At 42.5% G+C, this 24,711-nt stretch overlaps 1 protein-coding gene across 7 annotated transcripts in view; it reads right to left on the minus strand.

Annotated features, from left to right (window-relative positions):
- Nucleotides 1-23,962: 23,962 nt before the first annotated feature.
- ODF2L (outer dense fiber of sperm tails 2 like) overlaps nt 23,963-24,711 on the minus strand; it is a 42,768-nt gene continuing 42,019 nt past the window's right edge. For all 7 annotated transcript variants that reach the window (XM_081914183.1, XM_081914182.1, XM_081914181.1 and 4 more), the window contains one exon: nt 23,963-24,544. In XM_081914183.1, coding sequence (XP_081770309.1) covers nt 24,416-24,544 — 129 coding nt within the window. In that variant the 3' untranslated portion in view covers nt 23,963-24,415. The remainder of the gene's footprint in view (nt 24,545-24,711) is intronic.

Below are 24,711 nucleotides of genomic sequence, written 5' to 3' on the forward strand. Positions count from 1 at the left end.
CCTTAACTCTTTTTCCATTCCTTTCTTACACATTCAGAAGTCATTAACCTATTTCACCATGGGAACTAGATGTACTTTTGCTTGTCTTTAGAGCTTCTTCCGGGGGTAGACAACAACCCCTAGATATCATTTCTTCTTCTTCTTCTTCTTCAGCACTGTGGATTTCTAATGCTGGGGAAGGAATAGATTACATTTACTGTCACCTGACCCAACCAACTCCCAGACAACAGAGCCCTCCATCAGGTTATCTACTTGATCGGTGCTTTACACGTGGTAAATATTAAAAGCCAGTCGCAGAGCCGAAAATGCTCCAACACCCACTTTTCACATCTTCAAAGTAACATGTGGAAGTCCCATAGGATGTACGTGTGTGTATATAGATATTATGAATTTGTATATACCAGATGTGAGGGACAAGTGGATTTACTTAAGCTGTTGAACAGAATAGGGGGGAAATGACATTTCGTTTTGACCTGGGTTTTTCAGATGCTTTCTCTTTTTGCTTCTGCTTGGGGAACATTGATGCAATTACTTAATTCCTTTGTTGTTGCTGCTGCTACTGTGGCGGAAAAAATAGGAGAGAACCCAGGGACATACTTTCGGATCAGTTAATAACAGCCCTTTATCCAGAACAGCACATTCATCTTGCTAAATTAATGAGCTGTTGTATATATTTACACACACTCTCTCTCAATTGATAATTTTATGCCATTATTTCTGTAAAAGTAGGTCCTCAGGCTGTGGCTGTAGAACAGATGTAAACTAGGGAAATTGGGTTTATATTTGAAGCTTCTGTTATTCTACCTATTTATCTAAACCACTAGTTCTTAAACTGGGATGTACAGATTATAACTGGTGAATGGTTTGCTTCTAGGTAGATCTGTGAAACTGAGGTGAACAATGCTAAGAGCTTTCTCCTCAAGACGCTTTCTTGTGCATGGAGTTTTTATGTTGCGAAAGCATTCAAATGTGCCATTTTACCACCTGCTGAAGTGATCAATAGGACATATCAACTTTGTGTTTACAGAAGCCTAATGAAAATATCCAGGTTGTGAAACCTGATTTGTAAAGGCTTTTTGTCTAATGCAAAATATACTTTGTGAAGCAAACAGAGCAGAACTCACAGATATTTCAGCTCATTCTGGGCTCTATTGCAGATAGTTCCCGAACAGTGATGAGTAAGACTCTAGACCACAAGTTTAAAAGGTAAAGGGACCCCTGACCATTAGGTCCAGTCGTGGTCGACTCTGGGGTTGCGGCGCTCATCTCGCTTTATTGGCCGAGGGAGCCGGCGTACAGCTTCCGGGTCATGTGGCCAGCATGACTAAGCCGTTTCTGGCAAACCAGAGCAGCGCACAGAAACGCCGTTTACCTTCTTGCTGGAGCGGTACCTATTTATCTACTTGCACTTTGACGTGCTTTCGAACTGCTAGGTTGGCAGGAGCAGGGACCAAGCAACGTGAGCTCACCCCGTCGCGGGGATTCAAACCGCCAACCTTCTGATCGGCAAGTCCTAGGCTCTGTGGTTTAACCCACAGGGCCACCCACGTCCCTAGACCACAAGTTTACAGTAAGGTAAAATCTGAATAGGTTGCATTTTCCATGTAGGTTCACACATACATCAGTTGGGGATGCATGAATCCAATCAACGAGAGTCTTGCATGTGAAAGCTCATGATACTATAAATTTGTTACCCTTCTAAGTGCCACAGGATTTCCCCCTCAGTCAATTACAGCATTTCATTAATGCATACACATCAATATCACATCACACTTTACAAAACAAACAAAAAGCACAATATTTCCACACTTCTCCAAATGTTGCAATGCAGTTCTCCAGGCAGGTAATGGGTACAAAAGTGCATATACTAGCATAAAGTGTGCATAAAAAAGCATATATTGGTGAAAACAGCATACAAAATGTAACCTATAAGGCTAATGGCTTTGCAAAAATGTGTATATTGGGCAAAATATATATGAGGATAAATTTGAACCAAAATCGTGCTAAATTATCACGAGGCCTTAAAAAGCCCTTGGAAATATAGACAACTGAAGTCGAGCGGAAAAAGTAAGAAACTGAGACAAAACAAAACTGACCATTTCACTCATCCCTAATATGCATGCTTGTCATGGATGGCGCTGTGGGTTAAACCACAGAGCCTAGGACCTGCCGATCAGAAGGTCGGTGGTTTGAATCCCCGCAACAGGGTGAGCTCCCGTTGCTCGGTCCCTGCTCCTGCCAACCTAGCAGTTCGAAAGTACGTCAAAGTGTAAGTAGATAAATAGGTACCGCTCCGGCAGGAAGGTAAACGATGTTTCCATGCGCTGCTCTGGTTCGCCAGAAGCGGCTTAGTCATGGTGGCCACGTGACCCGGAAGCTGTACACTAGCTCCCACAGCCAAGAAAGCGAAATGAGCGCCACAACCCCAGAGTCGGCCGCGACTGGACCTAATGGTCAGGGGTCCCTTTACCTTAATATACATGCAGTCTTCACATGTTACAATGCACATTGAGTGATCCCTTCTCCCCACCCCCACCAACAGATAAGTGATTAGAAATCTGTAATACTTCAAGTGAATCTTATCCATGTCACAGGTGCAATGATTTATGCAACACAACCTCGTCTCCGCAGAGCTAGTAAAAATGCCACTTCTTACAGAAACCTTTTTGAAGGCATAGCTCCTCTCGTTGTAAAGTAATGTGTTTAGTGGAGACATCAGACTAAGGCAGAAACATCAGAGCATCTCTAAAGTGAAGGTCTGACCCCAGTAGATTTTAAAATGTAAGAGTGGTTTCGGGCTTGTGGTATAATTTATACCATATGTTCTCTGATGTATCATTTTCAGACCAAACAATTTCTGTGATTAGACCTTTTGCACAGGAACAATCCTCTAGTGCAGCAGGCCTGCCCTCTCCTTCGGTAAGACATGCCCTTTTATTGCATCTGGGATTTGATTAATAACTGGAGAACCCATAGCTTGGAATTATCCAGCTAAGAGGCAGGGAGTAGAAAGAATAACGCAACATGCAACTCCAGGTTTGAAAGGTGAGTAAGTTGTTAGAATTCATTTTCTGTTGTGTACATTTCTTCAAACAAAGGCATTGCTTGTGACATTCAAATTTATTTCTAAAAGGAAAGGTATTTTCCCGAGATTGATGGGAAATGGAATTGCAACCTCAAACATGGCAGTCCTCCTTTATTCGCTCAAATGTAATAAATATGGAACAGTTCCAATTCCAATTTCATACGTCAGTCTTTGGGCTATAATTATTCCACCTTGCTATGTGTGGGAAATTTATATAGACTCACAAAGGCACACATCATTTTAACGGATAGGGCCAAGAGAACGAAACTCCTAAACTCATATATTTACAAAGCTAAATTGTTCGTCTTCCATTCAAAATTAGTTTTTCAAATTCAGGACTGGGGAGACCAGAGCCCATATTTTCCCTCAGCCTTGGATCTGGGTAAGCAGAAAGGATTACACTAGATCAGTCACAACCTAACTTATCTCACAGGGTTGTTGTTAGGGGGATAAAATCAGGTGGAAACTATATTCTGTAGAAATTGATAGAATACACAGAATTAGTAACAACAACCACAGAATTAAGAAATAAAGATCAGTCATGGGTAAGAGATGAGTGGAAGTGTTTTGGAGAGTATCTTAGAGGGTGGAATAAGTCAATTTAACCTACAAGTAGGCATGAACATATGAGCACTGAATAAAGTAAGATTTGTGACCAAAATGTGTGGAAGAATAGAATATGCAGCCCTCAAAAGACTACCTAGAATGCCAAGGAGAGCTGGACTGGGAAGTCTGAGGATAAGGGGTAAATGATGAATATTGCATGATGCACAGTATGTGGCAGTTGCAAAAATGCATAAACAATTAAAAAAATAATAAGCAGATGGAAACTGAAGAGAATCAGGACCACACAAAAGCCATTTTAGGCCAGCAGCCACTACTTCGAGGCAAGAGGGTCATGTATTGCTTGCTCTGCTTTTTGTACCACTCCCTTTAGAATGTACTGTTGAGGAACAGCAAGGAGAACACCCCAACCCCCAGTAAAAATAGTGAAGATAAGGAAGTAATACACCACAGAAATGAAGAACAAGTTCCATTCCCCCCCCCCCCATGTGAGTCAGCGGGGAGGCTATCTGGAGATACCAAGGACTGAACCTGTGACTTCCACATGCCAAAGGTGCTCTAGCCACTGAGCTATGACCCTACCCTTAAACAACCTTCACAGGTTAGTGAGACAGGGCTCACACTCGCAAAAGCCGTGGTGGTTGTGCTTCAGCAAAAATGATAGAATATTTCTTCAGTACTGCCAACAGGACAGCATCCCGGATTGCACCTGAGGGAAGCAGGCTAGTTTGGTGGTACAGGGCAAGCCACATGCCACACGCAAGTCTGCTCTCCAGTTCCTTACTGCTGCTTACTACCCAGCAGCATCTGCTGCCTGAGGCAGTTGCCTCATTCTACCTAAGGTAAGGGCCTGCCCTAGTCCTGTAATACCCATCCTTGGTGGTTCTCCAGATGTTTTTAGTTCTTGACACACAACAACCAAATATTGTTCGCTCGGGTGACCAAGTATGCTCAGTGTTTTATAATTCACCTGATGTTCTTCATAGCTCCATCCATCCTTGGGGACTTTCCACTGAGTAATAAAGGAAGATCACGAATGAAGAGCTTTAGTTTGAAAATGGGTACTTTGCCAAACTGAGAAAATTATCTCCAGCTGCAGGAGCTACACTGATGTTTATATCTTGCATATACTGCTGCTGCATCGTCGGTGTGTGTGTGTGTGTGTGTGTGTGTACCCTTTATCTACCAGCATGATTTTCAGCTTAAAAGTGAAGGGAAGAAATATTAATTTGGGGCTTTGCAAGTTCTCTTTTCCTTCAAGTCTTGCTTTCCAAAGTTGGAACAATACATTTAAAGATCTATGGAAATTCAAAACTGAATTATTTCAATTTAGAACAATGCAACATTTTTAAGTGCACAATTTTGCTCAGAAAAAAACTACCCCACTATAGAAACCGAGTTAAGTTTACCAATAAGAGCGAACTTAACACACAAAAATATGCATCTACGATCCTGGGAAAGATGAGACAATACAACCTGGATCTGAAACAAAATGCTGCAGTGCTGAGGGATTTTCTGCCTAGGATTCCAGCCACTTCATTCCTTTCCCCCTCATTTTCCTGGTTTTGTCCTGCCACCAACCGGAGTCAGGTAGCTGTGGCCTCTGAACATGCACAGTCCTCATTGGGCTGTTGCAGTTCTTCCCCATTTAAGGTTGTCTTTTCCTTCCAGTGTGGTGTAGTGGTTAAGAGCGGTGGACTCGTAATCTGGTGAACCAGGTTCGCGCCCCCGCTCCTCCACATGCAGCTGCTGGGTGACCTTGGACCAGTCACACTTCTCTGAAGTCTCTCAGCCCCACTCACCTCACAGAGTGTTTGTTGTGGGGGAGGAAGGGAAAGGAGAATGTTAGCCGCTTTGAGACTCCTTAAAGGGAGTGAAAGGCGGGATATCAAATCCAAACTCCTCCTCCTCCTCTTCTTCTTCCTCTTCCTCTTCCTCCTCCTCCTCCTCCTCCTCCTCCTCAATAATTCCAGTTCTGCAACCTTTAGGTGTCCCCCAAACTTTATGATACTCCCGTTTTGAAAATGGGTAATGTTAGCAGCAGCACCCTAATCCTGACCACCAGAAATGGAGGGAACAATATGGTTACACGTGCAAAATCTGAGAGAAAAAAAGAGAATACCCTCCAAAATTTCCCATTTCATAATGATCATTTTACTATTTACCGGTATACCCGACACATCTTACTAGGTTGTCCCAGCCTCTCTGCGTGGCTTCCAACATATATAGAAACATAATAAAACATTAAACATTTTTTAAAACTTCCCTATACAAGGTTGCCTTCAGATGGTTTGGGGGGTCAGATAACTCCATACCCTCCAACATTTCACCAATGAAAATAGGGACATCCTAAGGAAAAGCGGGACATTCCAGGATCATATCAGAAACCAGGACGACTTCTCTAAATCAGGGCCGTCCCTGGAAAATAGGGACACTTGGAGGGTCTGAAAGAGAGGTTCAGTAATATTATAGTATAGAGCAGAAGGTGGTAAATGATTATCAATCTGTATGCAATCCAAGTGTTTTTAATAGCAGCAGTTCCTCATTGGCCTGACTCCTCTACACAGGAAAGGTCAACCCAGGGTGTGTCCTATGCCTTGCCACTTGTCAATAAAGGCCCTTGAAGAGGGAAATATATTTCCAGTAGACATTTATTTACTGCTACAGCAGAAGGTTAACAAAAAGTCAGTAAGTTTCAATTCAGTAAACATAAATTACGGTAGTATGAATAATATACAGGTGGCTGCAGCTTTGAGCAGGATGTGAGATTTTATTTTCCCAACCCTACTCTCTGTAACAAGAGTGTAATTTCCAAGAGGAATATCTCTAACTTCCTAAAGCACATTGTGTATATAATATACATTTTAATGCACCTCACTTAAAAGGTTGATGAGGATGCTAGGCTTGCTTTTAAATACAGCCCATCGGACAGCTCATCCCTTTGAAGTAAGCGCCGTAAGGATTTTGGTGCTGTCAAAGTAACTCACTTAACTGTTAATTTAAGCTTTTCAGTCTATGGCTCCCAGAACATAGAATGAAAAGCTTGGATAACAAAATGAAGGGAACATGAAAAGGCTTTCTTTGATCTGGAGTTCTTCCCAGTAGTATGAGATCACAACCTCTTCATTATGCTTTATTGACTGGAAGAAGTTGAAAGCTCAGAGAAGGCAGAAATTGGCACTAGCCACCAGATTAAAATGCTGCTATTATTGGGTACAGTAGTTCCTGGAGAGCTACAAAACCTGGGTCCTGAAAGCGCTTCCTTAAAATATGGCTCAACTGGCATTGTGAAGATTTACATGAATGAAGTTTCAGCATCTAAGACTAGGTATGTCCATTCATCTACACACAGAGAGAGCACACTCTTCAATAAAAGCTGATCTTCAGTGCTGAATTGGAACAAACAGCAATTGGGTTTGCTATTTTCTAGACACAGATCAGCGGAAGTGCGGACAAACCCATGGATGCAGCTGTATCCCTGGCCCCCACATAATAAGGAGGGGAGGGACTAGTCTTGATGGTGGGGAAAAATTTGCTCATATTGGAGAAATAGCCATTTGTGTGTTGAGGCAGAATTTAATTCTTAGGAGCAGGTCTCCTATTTTGTACTTTAAAAAAAATCATAATGTGAAATTGTCAGCCCATTTTAGACTTTCCAAAATAACATGTGTGAGATCACTTATTTTCAAAAACAGATGTATAGGGAGAGTCTGCAATTTCATCCTGTGCTGATGAGTGTGTTTAGATATTACGGATCACTTCAGGCTTTCCTTCTGGCAGTCACCACAACCATTGTTCAAGTTTGGGAAGACACATAAATGAGTTTCAGGACAGACACAAATCAGTGTCTCTAATTGTGCATAATGGCTGCCTGAAGTCTGGAGGAATTGGGTGTCGATAATAATCAAATGAGGAATTTCTGTAAAGGCATCTGGTCCCAATGAAGACCATGCAAATTGCAGCTAGGCAGAGGGTCTGCAATAAGAAGCACACTATGGAAATATGTTGTGTGTTTATTTATTTGCAGAATGGAGACCACATAAACATGCCCCTCCATTCACTTTCTTTCCCTGGAAACTGCATGCATTTGGAAAGGTCATTCTTTTCATGTATGTAGAATGCAAGTGTAGGGTTAGGAATAATGATAGACAAATCTGTCAATTTTGGTTTACAATGGTACCTCAGGTTAAGTACTTAATTTGTTCCAGAGGTCCGTACTTAACCTGAAACTGTTCTTAACCTGAAGCACCACTTTAGCTAATGGGGCCTCCTGCTGCCGCCGCACTGCTGGAGCATGATTTCTGTTCTCATCCTGAAGCAAAGTTCTTAACCTGAAGCACTGTTTCTGGGTTAGCAGAGTCTGTAACCTGAAGCGTATGTAACATGAGGTACCACTGTATTTCAGTTTCTAGCCCTCCCCCCGTTTTAAATTTCCCCATTTCTGCACCAATTTGTGATTTGTTTTTCCTTAGCCCTCATGAAAATTTATCAAAATTTCAGTGAAATTTTTTAATGGTACAATGCATGTTTGTATGCTATATTCATTATCATATGCATTCTTATATACACTTCCCCTTAATATACACCTTTCTGCACACATTTTGCTGTTCCTGGACTGCACTGCAAAATTCAGAGTGCAGCAAAATCCAAAGGAGGATAGCCAAGTTTCAGGTTGTACAGTATTTTGGGAAGTGCAGATGAGGTTCATATTAAAATGTGAATCCAACCAAATTCCTGCATCATCTGTAGTTAGCAACGCTAATAAGATGGTGTTCCGTAAAGTATTACACTATATCTATATCAATAAAATAGCACGGTCCTTCTTAGTATTGCCTCTCAGATTGTTGGTTGGTGCATTAAGATATATACTTGCTGATTGCATAAAATACAATATGTTCCTTTAATTCCTCTCATTTTAGATCCAGAGATGCTCCAAATTATGAAAAATGAAGCCCTTTGGGTATTTTTTAAGGGAAGAAATGCTGAATCTGTTTTATATTAAGACAAGTGAATCATGTTCTTATGCCATGATAGCCTTGATGGCCTATCCTGTGAAAGGCATTCAAAGAGCGTTAGACAATGTAGGGCTTCTTCCTTGCCTGACTAACTGTTTGGATCTGCACCAGCTGTAGCCAGTTAGTTCACACCTCCCTTTCATTTGCTCCCTGTCAAGCAAGCAACCATTTTAAAATAAATCCAAAATCCTGTGTAAGTAAACCCCTGGGCTCCCAGTCTCTCCACTGAGCATATTTGTTAGTATACCTTAAATTACAGGTGGTCCAGAAAGGGTCAAAGCAGCAACCTTTGTGGTGCCAAAATGTGCACGCATTTCCTCCCAATTTTTAAGGCTGCCTGCATAAATGTGTTTCCTATCTCCCCCAGTGTTACTTTTACAAAAAGGAAACGTTCCGTAAGGTTGTCCCTCTTTACCTAATTCAATGGACACCCAATCCACATCTGGGTTATGATGGTATTAGCTGTTTAAGTTGGCATGAGAGAGTCAGCATTCCTAAACCAGGCTTCCTCAAACTTGGCCCTCCAGATGTTTTGAGACTACAGTTCCCATCATCCCTGACCACTGGTCCTGCTAGCTAGGGATCATGGGAGTTGTAGGCCAAAAACATATGGAGGGCCAAGTTTGCCTATGCCTGCCTCAGAGCCTCAGTGTTCACTCCTTGCTCTATAGCCATACCTGCTATAGAGGGTTGATTTTCTCAACTGAGACTTGATAAAACCATTCACCAGGATTGGGGGATTTATTTTGCTGACGCTGAAGAGTTTTCTTCTCAGTCCATATTCACTCAGTCATCTTCACTGCAGCCACTCTGCCCAACCATGCAATAATCAGTTTTGTCCTGCTACTTAGTTTCCATTTCTGTGGAGAATTTTAAAAAGGGCACTTGCTATCATGGAAAGGACTGCTGCTGTGTGGCTAGCTCACACTAGTATCTTCACACGGTCATGTCTCCAAGCTCTCTCCAAGAGAGAGAGTGTGGTGTAGAGGTTAAGAGCGGTGGACTCTTGTAATCTGGTGAACCGGGTTCGCGTCTTCGCTCCTCCACCTGCAGCTGCTGGGTGACCTTGGGCTAGTCACACATCTCTGAAGTCTCTCAGCCTCACTCACCTCACAGAGTGTTTATTGTGGGGAAGGAAGGGAAAGGAGATTGTGAACTGCTTTGAGACTCCTTAGGGTAGTGATAAAGCGGGATATCAAATCCAAACTCCTCTGTGGGGAAAATAAGCTACACACAACCTCCCTTGTGTGAACAAAAAAGGCCACTGTACACCCAACTACAGATGCTGAGGAGATATCAATTTTACCCCATATGGATTAAAATTGCCTTAAGATTAAAAAAAACCCCATGCATACTTTTTTTAAAAAAAGGAGAGATCCAAATATAGTAGCTTTTAACGTTTCCGTGCCTCAATAATAACACAGCTGCCAGCAATATGTTCTTCTCAAAGGGATTCACCTAACACTGTACATATGTTGTTCCTAATTTCAAAAGTATGGTCATACTTGGTAGTTGGGCCAAGGGCAGGTGTGTAGTTCAAACCTAATTTTGGATGTGCCACTATGTATGTTCATTATCTGGTCACCTTGTGCAAGAGGGAAATCACAAGAGGTCTTCTTCCAGATGGTCACAATGTGCTTTGACCAAATAATCTTTTAAATAATGCTGAAAAGTGCTATGTGTTACTGGAGATTCTGATGGCATGAGTCCTGTTAGGATGACCATCATGGTGTAATATCTTTTGATGGATGTGAAGTCCAAGGGACTATGTTCTCTCCAGTATGCATCAGCAGCCACATCCCCTTCTAAAGTTCGTAGAAAATTCTCAACACTGATGGGATAACTTAATACTAAATTGCCAGAAGCATCATCAGCTCAGCTGTAGCACTGATTTGTTGCACCTAATATTTTTTTTAAAGCTTTTTAAATATGCGACATTTAAAGAATTCGAGTTTGCTTCTAGAATATGAACATTTCTGATTAAGATACAGTATACTGTTATCGTCCCCAAAGCAGTAGTGTTTCATAGCACACAAGTGGAGCACTTGTAGGAGCAACCAGTGTGTGGCACATGGTAGCAAATTGCACTGCCAGTTATCTCAACCATAAATATTTGCCAGAGGAACGACCACAAAACCACCACTACAATGGTTAAAAGAAAATATTGCACAGTTACAAGAGAATCAACAACTGTACATGGATATTCACCAATAAAAAAAAAAATCTATGCATATAGAGGAAATTTTTCTAAATCCATCTTCCCATGTCAGACACCCTTCGCAATAAAACATTTACATATATAAATATTTCCTAGTGTTTGAAGCATTCCAGAAGAGAAATGGTTTGTATAGCAAAATTCCACCCAAAGGCTTGCTAAGTATCGCACAAGTTTGCATTAAACAGCATTTCGATCAGTTATGTGAAAATTAATTATAAGCAGCGTGTGGCTATGGGAACAATCTAGTTCAAAGAATGATTAATCAGCTCCAGTGCAAGAAATGCTAAACAAAAATGATGTATTCCAGACTTCTGGATCCCGAAACCAAAGCCTTGCGCTTCTGCAAGGCTAACAAACTACATACTGTACAGGGAAAACTCAGGAAATTCATGCTAGTACAATAGGGTTCACTGCTCACAATAAGATGTCATAGGCCTCAACTGCGCAGCAAGGAATCTTACTATTTGGATAACAGCTTGACAGCATCATTAAATGTATTAACTGCAGTTCCACTTACTCTAGTTAGCAAATGAAGAATGAGAGTCCGTGTATTTTTTTAAAGCTGCCTTTTATCTAATTTTAAGCATCTCTGCCATCTATATGCTCTCACAGACCACATTACAATTTTCTGCCAGCAATACTTTTCACTGCTTTACCACAGAATCATCGAATTGTAGAGTTGGAAGGGACCACGAGGAGCATATGGTCAAGCCTCCTGCAAAGCAGAAATTTTTTGCCCAATGTGGGGCTTTGTAATGGTTCTAGGGGTTGCTCGTGCATAAGTTGTCGCCACTCCTGGCTAGGTTACCTGGTTGAACCCTTTCTGTCTGGACAGCCCTTCACTTCGTGGCTGTTTCAGTCGCTAGCAGAATTCATCAGTGGGCGTTTCTTGAACCTCTTCCAGCAAAGAAGTTCTTTGACGCCAAGTCTCCGCCTACTCTCCCTGCACGAACGTCTTCTGCGCAGGGTGGGTGTGGGCAGTGGAGGACCTGTGCTCTCCCCGCTGGTCTCCGGTGAGGAGTCCTGGAGCCCCCTCGCTGATTCCCCCATCTGCCCCCTTCTCCACTGGTGTTACACTGATCTCCGTCCCCAGCAGATGGGCTGCCTCTCTCCCTGCTGGGCCCTTCTCCAGCATTGCTTTGGAGCCTTGCCTCCGCCTCTAGCTCTGATGGCAGTTCCCTGACAGGCTTGAACCCACAACCCTGAGATAAAAAAGTCTACTCTACCGACTGGGTAGAATCCCCACCCAACAGTTAAAGAAGATTCAGCTATCGCAAAAAAGGCTGAAAAGCGACAATGCATTATGCCTGAACAAAACAATCCTGTGCATACGTGCACAGGTAAAGAAAAAAGGCAATACCACTGGACGGTTAAGTCCAGTCAAAGGTGACTATGAGGTGTGGAGCTCATCTCACTTTGTAGGCCGAGGGAGCTGGCGTTTGTCCACAGACAGCTTTCCGGGTCATGTGGCCAGCATGACTAAACTGCTTCTGGTGCAACAGGATACCGTGACGGAAACCAGAGCGCACAGAAACCCCGTTCACCTTTCTCCCGCAGCGATAGCTATTTATTGACTTGCACTAATGTGCTTTTGAACAGCTAGGTTGGCAGAAACTACCAGCATGAGTTTGACCAAACTGCGGGAGGCAGTGGAAGACAGGAGTGCCTGGCGTGCTCTGGTCCATGGAGTCACGAAGAGTCGGACACGACTAAACGACAACAACAAAGTGTGCTTTTGAACAGCTAGGTTGGCAGAAACTGGGGCAGAGCAATGGGAGCTCACTCCATTGTGCAGATTTGAAGTGCCGACCACAGCAGCAGGAAGCTGGCAAAACTCTACCCTTCTGTACACTAGCCACAATATTTAGTTTGAATCCAGATTCAGGAAGCTGCCCACCTTATCTTGAAGCACACTGTAATATGTTTGAGTCAGCTCACGGACAGAATTCAAATTCACTTCATGAAAAATGAAACCATTAAAGTGGGGAGTCAAAGCAAACTAACTCCCCCCCACACACACTTTTGACAGAAGTTGATATATTCTCATGCATACTGGCCCCTTCAGATTGGATGAAGCCAGCCAAATTGCAAACACATCAAGCGAGAGTTGTGTTGGACAGTTTTACATTTTGATCCCCCCTCCCCCACACAAAAGGAAATGTCAATTACTTTTATTTTATTTGGAGCAAAAACTGGTTAACATTTGCAGATGATGAACACTGCCAAATTTCAGAATGATGGCTGTGGTGGTTCTGCAGCAAGGGCAATGAGGTTGGTAAAACAAGAATCAATTTACGTCCTTTAGTGTTGGCAACTAGTAAGACATGAGAGAGGTGCCCCTGGACAAGAGGCTTTTGTGCTAGGAGTCTTTAATGTGGATTTGGGTGGAGGAGTCATAGGGATTTTCCTCCCTCTCCACGGTTATGGCTTGGGGGAACTGGACTGGGCATCAATTCAAGAGGTGTCCTAGATAGCACAGTGCACAGAGCAGCAAAGTGCTTTGAGAATAGAGGATTAGGCTGGCTTTGGGTATCTGGTGCAGCTAGTGGCATGTAGACGTCAGGGCACAGGGTTGGCACTCTGCCCATCTATTCTGTGCCTCAATGCCTCCCATTAACCCCACCCCTTCCTCCTCAAATCACAACCAAATTACCCTCTTGGTTACTCCCAATGTCCTGAACCCCTGGGGCCTACCTGGCAGCAAGGCAGTATGTCAAGTCCCAAGTTCCACTGACAGGAAACACAGTTCAGGGTAAGTCCAAAGGTCAGGAAACACAGTCCAGAATCAAACCCAAAGCACCATCTCATAGAGCATCCAAGCCAAAGTCCATTAGCAGGACCAGTTGAGCAGACACAGCACCTCATCTCTGCTTCCCCTTTGTACTTTGCCTGCTGATTGCAGCACCTGGGCTTGACAAGGCAGGTGACCCTCACCTGTGCTGAGCCTACTCCAGCTGAAGAATCACACACTTCCTCCCAGAGCTAGTGAGCCCCACCTGGCCTGAGCTGGGGGCTCTTGCCTGCCTCAACCTCCTAGAGCACCACTCCTGCTGCTCCTTACACCTCAGAGCAGGCATAGGCAAACTCGGCCCTCCAGATGTTTTGGGACTACAATTCCCATCATCCCTGACCACTGGTCCTGTTAGCTAGGGATCATGGGAGTTGTAGCCCCCAAAACATCTGGCCATGTCCTAAGACACAGGTGCATCTGAATTAACTCTGGAGGTGTGTAAATGGAGAACTTGCCCAATGCTTCTGTTTTTATTCACAGGGAAGGAGCACAATAAAATAAAAAAGACCTTTCCCTGTGCCTTGATTCCTGATGAAGAGTCAATGGGCTAGCCCTTCAGCCTTCAGTCAACTCCGAAAATAAAAATAAAAAGTTACTGACCTGGACTGTAACAGATTTCCAAACTGGTAAAATCCCTGTCTTTCAAGTACACAACTAGGTTTTTATATCACCCTGCTTTCAAGAACTTCAGAGGAGTTTCCCCGTTTTATCCTCCCAGCCACCTTGTGAGGGACATGTGGCTGAGGGTGTGTGACTAGCCCATGTTCAGCAAGCTTTCACAGAAATAGTCCAATAGGCTACATATTAATTCAATCCTTTTACATGGTTTTGTATCTATTGTGGTATTTTATGCATTGTGACTTGCAGTTAACTTTTATTGACAATAGTTTAGTAATTATTGACAATAGTTTAGTAATTATTTATTGTAATTCTTAAGAGTGAATTTCAGTTTATTATTTGCTGATGGTTTGAGAGTTCATTTTATTGTGTTCTAGATTGTTGAATTATTGTGTACAGTGGTACTTCAGGTTACATACGCTTCAGGTTACAGACTCCGCTAACCTAGAAATAGTACCTCGGGTTAAGAACTTTGCTTCAGGATGAGAACAGAAATCGCGCGGTGGGAGGCCCCATTAGCTAAAGTGGTGCTTCAGGTTAAGAACAGTTTCAGGTTAAGAATGGACCTCTGGAACGAATTAAGTACGTAACCAGAGGTACCACTGTACTAGATTTTATTATATACTAGATTATTGAACATTACTTTAATTGATCTAAGTCGTTCCATTTTAAAGTTATGTTCTATTATGACTTTGTTTTGGATTATAATGCGTGTGCATGTTGTTGCGGTAAACCGCCTTGTGTTTTGTAAGATAGAAAGGCGGTATACAAATTAAAAGTGGAATGAAATGAAATATTATACCCTACTAGTTCTCTCCTTACTCTAATTATTTGCTCAGCTATTGCAGTGGGAGGAAATATGACTTAATAGCTACTGCACCACTCAAGCTCTTGCATTGCTGCTGTTTCTCTTCAGGTAAGCAGGCCGGTATTAAGGTGTGCCTGCATCCATCACTCATGTCCATCGGGACAGGTAATGACGCACATAGCTGTTCCAAGTCTCAGGGCTGTGTCCTACTTAGAAATGATTTCCACTGGTATGCAAAACACTAAACCCTCTTTACACCACAGAGAGGGCAGGTGCAAAAAGTACTTCTTATCAATAGAAAGAGTGGACTGTGCAGGTGTCAAATGCCTCTACATGAATGCCTCATATTTACCAAATTTGGACCCTGGATTTATGTGCCCTGCAAATAAGAGTCTGCAGAAAGTGCATTATTATTGCAGTATTACTGACTTTGATCTCTCTCCCTCTCATTCTCATACACACACAGAGGTACCCCTTCCTAGTTTTTCTCTTGACTTCTACAGTTTATTTACACCTATTTTCAAGAGGGAAGAAAATGCATTTTTCAGCATACCCTTGTGTTTGGATCTTTACAAAATATCCTGCAACCACATTCGGCCTTCTCAGAATAACCTAAAAGTTGCCAACCTAGCATTTAGCTTCTGTCGAAAAAACACACACATTCCCCTCCTTTAAAACCAGGACTGTAAATTAAAGCTGCTAAAAATACATGTTTACTTTTTGTAGTTTATAATTCACAATGGCTTCCTCCCCACCCCCACCCCCCGCTTTTCAGGGTGGGGTTGGTAAATTGGTGAGTGGATTGTTACCACAGATAAGCATACTCCAAGTCTGTAAGGAAGTGCCTTGACCAAGAATAATCATGCGGTCGCGGTGATAATTAAAAAGAGGGATTGGCATGACTGTTTTGGTGGAGAAGGCCTTAAGTCGTGCAGGTGGCTGCTGGGTGTCTAAAAACTACTCAAAAATTAGATGGTATGGATGAGCCATGGATTCCAGAGATTTCCTTAAAAACTAAGTGTGCACTAAATGCAGTTCCACATGAGTTTCTAGGTCCACCCCCCCTGAGCTATTAAAATCACACACACACATCCTTTTTTAAAAATATGAAATTTGCTTTTGTCCTTCACCTTGAGAAGGTAGAATTGTATTATTCTTACCAGAAGGTTCCTGAAGGCCTTCTAGATCAATACAGTGGTACTTCAGGTTACATATGCTTCAGGTTACAGACTCCGCTAACCCAGAAATAGTACCTTGGGTTAAGAACTTTGCTTCAGGATGAGAACAGAAATCGTGCTCCGGCGGCGCAGCAGCAGCGGGAGGCCCCATTAGCTAAAGTGATGCTTCAGGTTAAGAAGTTTCAGGTTAAGAACGGACCTCCAGAACGAATTAAGTACTTAACCTGAGGTACCACTGTACATGGAACCAGTTGCTTGTACTCAACATGTTGCACTAAAGGTACGTCCAACAGCTTCTCATGGGATTTCACTGTTCAGATTTAGTATAACTGAACTCCGCAATTCGAAGTCCATGTAGAACCCATATCGTCCTTGATGTTCTATATGGCAGACTTGGAATCAAAGGTTCAGCAGTGTTTGTTGGCTACCTCCAGTTTGGGGTCCAGAAAATGACACCTGATGCAATTTCATTTCTGAAGCTTAAATATATTTGGGCCTAGTTAGCACCTGGATGGGAAGCCCTCCTAGTTCCTTCCATACGTTACTGCCAACCTCTACCAGGGAAAAGCATGATGCATAAGGTAAAGGTAAATGACCCCTGGACGGTTAAGTCCAGTCAAAGGCTTTCAGGCCGAGGGAGCCGGTGTTTGTCCACGTTTAGGGTCATGTGGCCAGCATGACTAAACAGCTTCTGGTGCAACAGGACACCGTGACAAGTGCAAGAGTGCACATAAACACCATTTACCTTCCTGACACAGCGGTATCTATTTATCTACTTGTACTGGTATGTTTTCGAACTGCTAAGTTGGCAGGAGCTGGGACAGAGCAACGGGAGCTCACCCTGTTGGGAGGACTCGAACGGCCAATCTTCTGATCGGTAAGCCCAAGAGGCTCAGTGGTTTAGACCACAGCGTCACCCGCGTCACAGGGATCACAGGGATAATTAGAAGCTCATATGTGGATTTGCTTCTAGGCCATACAAGAGGCTCTGGTTTCTAGGGCAAGAATGGGATGTTTTAAACTTAGATTAATGGGCTTTGATCTCCTAGCCCATCATAAATAAGTTTCAAGTAATGTCAAGTTAACGTCACTAAATTAATCTTGAGCTAGGAGAAAGGCATCCATCACAGTCAGATATTTTCCAAAAGTCAGTATGGATTATGAGGTGGAACTCAGTAGTGGGGCTATTATGTTATCTGTACTCAGTGACTTTCCAGCCTTGTGGTGAAAATTTTAGTTCTGTTAACCATATGTCTCTTCCCTACCTAGAAAGTATCCTCACAGCCCCAATCACTCAGGACATCAGTGAAGAAACACTCGCCCGATAACAGGAAGCAGCAGTAATCATTTGGGAATGAAAAGCCACACATAAAACAATACAGGGCACAAATAAGCTAAGAAACATGTCTTTGGGAGATGGCTAGGAGCTCTTGTTTTCAACTAAGATAACAGAGAATAGCTAGTCTCCTTTGCTATTCTCTTTCAATCTCTTTTCTGCATCATTGTGCCCTGAAAACCTCATGAAGTTGTGGCTTCAACACAGGGTACATTTAGATGCAAAATTAAAACCAAGAGTTTTTTCCACTGGGACAAATTGTTTTTTCCTGTTTCAAAAACAATGACATGTATATATCAATGAATTGCATGCTTTGTTTATCATCTCTTGTGCTTCAAGAAGCTGTTTTCCTTTTTAAAAAGCACCAATCATTCAAATATTTATTCTGCACCTTATTAAAAACACACATACAAGAAGTTACAAAACTGCTCCAGGGATTTGTTAAGTCATTCATAACCAAAGGGCAACTACTGAGAAGGCCTTCATATTATAGGCCCCTATCGTATCTCTCTCAGAGTTCAGGTAAGTATGGTCTCTGGTGTGATCCGAAGGTACATGAAGTTACTACCTTGGTGAAGCGTAGCAGGTCTGGGTCTGGATGCACACACCCCATGGGATCCATGGTAGAAGGAAGCAAGGAAATTAATGCAAGAAAACAAACGAACAAATAAATTATAGGGCAATGGAAACCTTCGGATATCAAGGACCCAAACTGTGAAAGACTTTAAAGGTCAAAACCAGGCCTTTTTTCAGTTCTGGCACCTCTCAGGTGGGCACCATTGCTATTATAAGAGAACAAGGGAGGGGTTCATGGTGAGTTCTGGCACCTCTTTTTCTAGAAAAACTGCAGTGAATAGGACCGTAACTTTGAATTACTCCTGGAAGCAGACCAAGAAGCTGCAGAGGTGATAAAGTATTATTACAATGTGTTCATATTGCCTTGCCCAAGTTACTAATCTAGAAACCACATTTTGTACCAACTGAAGTTTCTGGATCATATACACACACAGTCCCGTATACGATGCATTGCAGTAATATGTAACAGAATTACTCATAGACAGGTCCTCTTTAAATCTGACTGAATATCCAGAGCTTTGTTCCAGACAATGTTCAGAATCTTTAGCGGATTATTCAAGGAAAACCTGGCAGCCTTGAGCTAATCGTCTACGCAAGATGATCTCAATGCAAGGAACTCAAGTATGGATTAGTATGCCTTGTAAGAAATTCCTTGAGGCAGCACATTTACAGAGAGAAGCCATTAAGTTTCTATTATCTGGCTGGAGTCACTCTTACAATAAGATTTATAGCAGCTTCATGCCACGGATAGGAAATAGAGATAAAAGTTCCGTATCAATCCTGAAACACTAGTAATAGTCTATTTGGCAGGCAGGATTAAAGAGGACAGGGGGCCCCAGTTGCCGTAAGAGACTTGGGCTTCTGCTTTAAATTCCGTTTTCCCAGACACTGAACAAATCAAAAGCATATGATCATATGAGCATTCTTCAGCTTCAAACTCCCTTCTTCCCAAGCAGAGGGTGAAGCAATGTGATAATGAGCTGACTTCTCTTCTTCCAATCAAAATATTTCAATCACTGTCTTTCCCTTTTTTTGGGGGGGGGGTTTGCTAGACTATAGAGACAGAACTCCATAATTTTATAGAAAATCCGAAACTTGCCTTTGGAAACTCTATTACTATGCATCTAAGCAAACCCTTTTGTAGAAGGGTATTTGCAACCAATTGGTGGACAACGGACTGTCATTGCTTTGCAGAATGTTAGCAACCCCATAATCCCAATCTTAGTACACTCATACCTCAGGTTACTTTTTTTGGGTTACAGACCTGCCGAAACCCAGAAGTACCGGAAAGGGTTACTTCCCGCAGTCGCACATGTGCAGAAGCGCTAAATTGCGCATGCCCCGAATCACAACCCGTGTGTGCACAGACACAGCGCTGCAGGTTGTGAACACTGTGGGTTGCGAACGTGCCTCCCGCACGGATTACGTTCGCAACCCGAGCGTCCACTGTATATATTTTGAAAGAAGTTCTAGCCGTCATGGTGGCAGATAAACACATTGAAATATATTCTTTCAGCTACAAATGTAGTGGAGGGGCCACAGAATACACTCCATGTCTCCTATGAAAATAGGGACGTCCTATTCAACATTATCATTATTATTTATACCCCTCCCATCTGACTGCATTGCCCCAGTCACTCTGGGCAGCTTCCAGCATACATAAAAACATACAGTGGTACCTCGCAAGATGAAAAACTCGCAAGACGAAAGAGTTTTTTGTTTTTTGAGTTGCTTCGCAAGACGATTTTCCCTATGGGCTTGCTTCGCAAGATGAAACGTCTTGCGAGTTTGTTTCCTTTTTCTTTTTCTTAAAAGCCTTTTTTGAGGTTTTTTAAGACTTTGGTGATTTTTGAAGCTTTTCCAAAACTTATTTTGCAGCCATTTGGTAAGTTAAACTTTTAAAACTTTTTGGGGGGTTTTTGGATTTTGGGTGCTTCGCAAGACAAAAAATTCGCAAGACGAAAAAACTCGCAGAACGAATTGATTTCGTCTTGCGAGGTACCACTGTAATGAAATCGTGCAGGGCTGCCTTCAGATGTCATCTAAGGGTTGTACAGTTATCTCCTTGGCTCGAGGGTCACATAATTCCATACCCTCCAGCATTTCTCCAGTGGAAATAGGGACGTCCTAAGAAAAAGCAGGACATTCTGGGATCAAATCAGAAACTGGGAGAGAATCTGTAAATCTGGGACTGTCACTGGAAAATAGGAACACTTAAAGGGTTTGCATAGTTGGATGGCAGAACATGTTACATATACAAAAGGTCCCTGAAATCATCAGTTAGAACAAGATGGGCAAAATACTGGCCCAGCTTATACCATTGGCCATGTTGGCTGGCGTTGATGAGAGGAGAAGTCCAGCAACAACTGGAGAGATCACAGGTCCCTCATCCCTGCTCTAGAAGTATGAAACATAATTTACTCAGTAGAGTCCAAAATCTCTCCCCATGGACACATTTTCCTTATCTCGTCTGCTCTTCCAGTGTTTCATAAGCACCTCTCTCACACTCTTCTTGAGAAGTTATGTTTGTTCAACACTTACCATGTACTCTTGAGGCCCGCATAGACGAGTTTAGAAATGGTTTGAAAATATTTCAGATCAAGAGGGCAGGCCCATTTTGTTGAAGTCAATGTTATGGCTGCCGTACAAAACTAACAATGGAAACAATGTGTACGTCCTCTACCATGGGAAGATGGGTCGTATTAGAAGAGGGATATCAACAATGCACATTCCATTGAAGTCAACAACAAAATTCCCACTCCTTAGGAACCCTTCCTCACTGGATGAAAGAGAACCAGAAAATAAGTCGCCCCATTTTCTCTTCCAATGTGAAATAGCTTTCTCACAGACCCTCTGTAGGGCCAACAGAGCCTCAAGGAAAACTACGTTTCGTGGATACACGCATTAGTACAGTCAAACCTTGGTTCTCGAACGGCTCCGTTTTAGAATGTTTTTGCTCCCAAACACTGAAAACCCAGAAGTAAATGCTCTGGTTTTTGAACGTTTTTTGGAAGCCAAACATCCTATGCGGCTTCTGCTGAGTGCGGGAAATTCTTGCAACCAATCAGAAGCAGTGCCTTGGTTGTTGAACATTTTGGAAGCCGAACGGGCTTCTGGAACACATTACGTTCAACAACCAAGGTTTGACTGTATTTCATATACGCAAACTAAACAAAATATCTACAGGAATAGGATGGGAATCACCACCTGTTTTCCATCAAGTGTTACAACTTAAAATTATTTTAATTTGGAAGAAATGTAATCGTTAATAAGCAATTTTCATTGAACATCACTAACAGAACCCAACGCTAGGCCAAATGCTAATTTCCATCTATTCAGGCCAGTCTTTCCCCCCAGAGATTATGCCCTCTTAAAGCAGTTAGTTTAAGAGCCTTCTGAATGTTTAAGAGGTACTTTGGTGTGTTAAAAGAGCTACAGGATCCATGAACAAAATACAGTGAGTCCTGTGGGTCTAACACGAAGGATCCATTTGATCTCAGAGAGAGAAAATGGCTGTACTTTTTTGGGTTGGAAAAAAGAGGCAATGGAAATCATTTAAGCGCTAAGATAATAAGCGTCTCAATTTTGTTTTCCTTCTACGTCGCTCACAACTGTATCAAGATTGCCACCCGCTGCTGTAAAAACTATGAATGTTCCTAACCGATTTCTGTTGCTGTGGGAGTCAACAAAAATCGTTCTTTACCTTTACCTATCAGTCAATAATTGCATCTTTCATGAAAGATACAGCTAGGGATGCCCATTTGAATTCTGTAAGGTGACAGTAAAAAGGCCAACTAAAAGGTACTTTTCAAAGCACAGAACATGCCAGCCACTGTTAATACAAAATAATGAAAAGAAACTCTCCTTGTGTTGCTTTGTTCATGCAGTAGGTGTTTCATTTCATTATGGTAACAGATCAGGCAGAGGATATAAAGTAAATTCCATGTCTTGACTTAGCATTAAAATCTTTTTACCGACTTTAGCCATTTGGAAGCGATAAAAGAACACAACACAGAGCTGAATAAGCTAGCTTTAAAAAAAGAGAAAGTCTTAGCTTAGCGACAGAAGCAACGTCCTCCCACAGTAAAATACCCTTCTTATTTGATCAAAATTCACCAGAAGTTCCTTATCTTTTCCTAGTTAAATCCCCAAGTCGTAAAGGACAGTTTGAACACATAGGTCTCCCATTTCCGGAAGACGTTCAGCCTTGGACCTTAAATATTTAGAAACTCTCACATAAATTGTGAGGCAGGTCGCCTCCTTGATGATTGAATACCCAGGTGATTGAATAGCCTCCCTCGCGGCACTTTGTGGTCTTTTTGGCACCACGTAAAGATCATTTTCTTTGCCCTTGTATAATCAAACCAGTGCTTTAAACAAACCCCAGGGTCTTGCTGCTTTTATTGCACTTGTTTCATTCTCCCCTGGGCCAGAAGGAAAAGTTCCCCCTGCATTTTAATTGTTTCTGATCATTGCATTCTCTGTTCTTATAACTGTATTTTGTTTCCTTTTGTTCTGCAAAAGAGAACAGGTGAAACGAGTCTTGCTGACCCGCTGTTACTTTGCGACTCATTTGAGACGTTTTCCTGTCCGCTCCTGGGGAACGCAATCTGGAAGGAGGATAAAATGGCAGAGATTTATTAACTTTCGTTGAGCCTTGTGGTTAAGACTTAGGAAATCCTTGTGGCTACTGTATCTGAGGCTTGCATATTTACACCACACCATTGTTATGCAGATGGCGCTGTAGGGATGCGGGTGGCGCTGTGGGTTAAACCACAGAACCTAGGACTTGCCAATCAGAAGGTCGGCAGTTCGAATCCCCGCGAGGGGGTGAGCTCCCATTGCTCGGTCCCAGCTCCTGCCAACCTAGCAGTTCGAAAGCACGCCAGTGCAAGTAGATAAATAGGTACCATTCCAGCGGGAAGGTAAACGGTGTTTCCATGCGCTGCTCTGGTTCGCCAGAAGCGGCTTAGTCATGCTGGCCACATGACCTGGAAGCTGTACGCTGGCTCCCTCGCCCAATAAAGCGAGATGAGCGCCGCAACCCCAGAGTCGCCACGACTGGACTTAATGGTCAGGGGTCCCTTTACCTTTACTGTTCTGCCTGGATTTTCAGTTTGGGTTGTTGCGCCTTTTCTGCAAAACAAAACTTTTAAGGACCAAAAATGGAGGGAACAGCTGAAACCCTATTGGTCCGTTGTGTCACCTAACATCCGCTGAATTATTACACTGCCGTACCCTTTCCCGACCACTGCAGGTGGAAGTGCAGGAGAGAGCAGCGCAATAGCCCCCTCTGCTGGTTAGCTGTATAGGGGGAGTTTTCCTTCCAATACAAACAGCAATTTGAAACGAGCAATTTTTGATTTTTGACAGAAGAGGGAAGCATCGAACTCCCCTTCCTTGCCTGCTAAAATCATAATTATCAGCTCCCTCCCCAGCAGCTGTTTGCATTTAAAAAGAAAAACTTGCAAAATACACACAAATACACATTTAACAACCTATCTAGCTTGGCCTCAATTTTCTAGCAATTTACAAGGGCCCCTGTTGTTCTGTTATTTATTCATTTCTAGCATGCAGTTCTTGGAGCAGCCCCTCTCACCTCACAGAGTGTTTGTTGTGGGGGAGGAAGGGAAAGGAGAATGTTAGCCGCTTTGAGACTCCTTAAAGGGAGTGAAAGGCGGGATATCAAATCCAAACTCTTCTTCTTCTTCTTCTTAAAAGGAAGGGAGAAGGAGAGAGAGAATGACAGCAGGCATGAAAAATAAAGCAAGGAAAATGTTCAAATTTTTATTATAAATTAAATGTAAAACCAAAGTCTGTGTTGACTTTTCATAGTCAATAAACCAAGAAAACTTAGTGAAACCAATATAATTATCAGGAGTTGAGTCCTTTAAAAACCATTTCAGTAAAAATAAGTAGTAATGAACAAGTATACTCTACATTCACATTTCTACTAGCTGCCTGTTTTCTTAGTTGTAACTGATTTGCAAAGGGTTTTATTTTAATTTTTTTGCAAAAAAACAAAACAATCCAAAGGATTTTTTGAAACTGTGGCTTCGTTTACTAAGCCATGATTTACTATGGATTGTTTGAACGCCTGTTGCTGGTTTACCCACCATGGCTTTGTTTTACAAAAACTATGGTCTAGTGCTGTGCCCAAATCTTGCTTTACCATGGTTTGCTTGCCGCCCCCCCCCCCAGGAGATACTTGCTGAAACGATAAACTTCAACCGAACATGGTTAAGTAGGATGTTTTCAGAAACTTCACATAATTCTGGATACTCTGGTTCTGGTTTTCTGATCTTTGAAGGCTGTGTTCCAACTCCTTCAAGGACATTTGACGATGTTTCTCTCTCTGAGGGTGAAAAAAACAAAGAAACTGCAGCAATAAGCTCAAGTGAGGCCTACAACAAAATGGTGGAACACTCATCCTGCCTACTATCACAGAGAATCAGCATCCTCTCTGCTAGGAGTCTCCAATTCTATCTCCTTCCCATCTGGTTTCTGCCTCCCTGTGCTCCT

The sequence above is a fragment of the Podarcis melisellensis genome (genome assembly GCF_964234715.1).
Source record: "Podarcis melisellensis genome assembly, chromosome: 6".
NCBI classification, from domain to species: Eukaryota; Metazoa; Chordata; class Lepidosauria; order Squamata; family Lacertidae; genus Podarcis; species Podarcis melisellensis.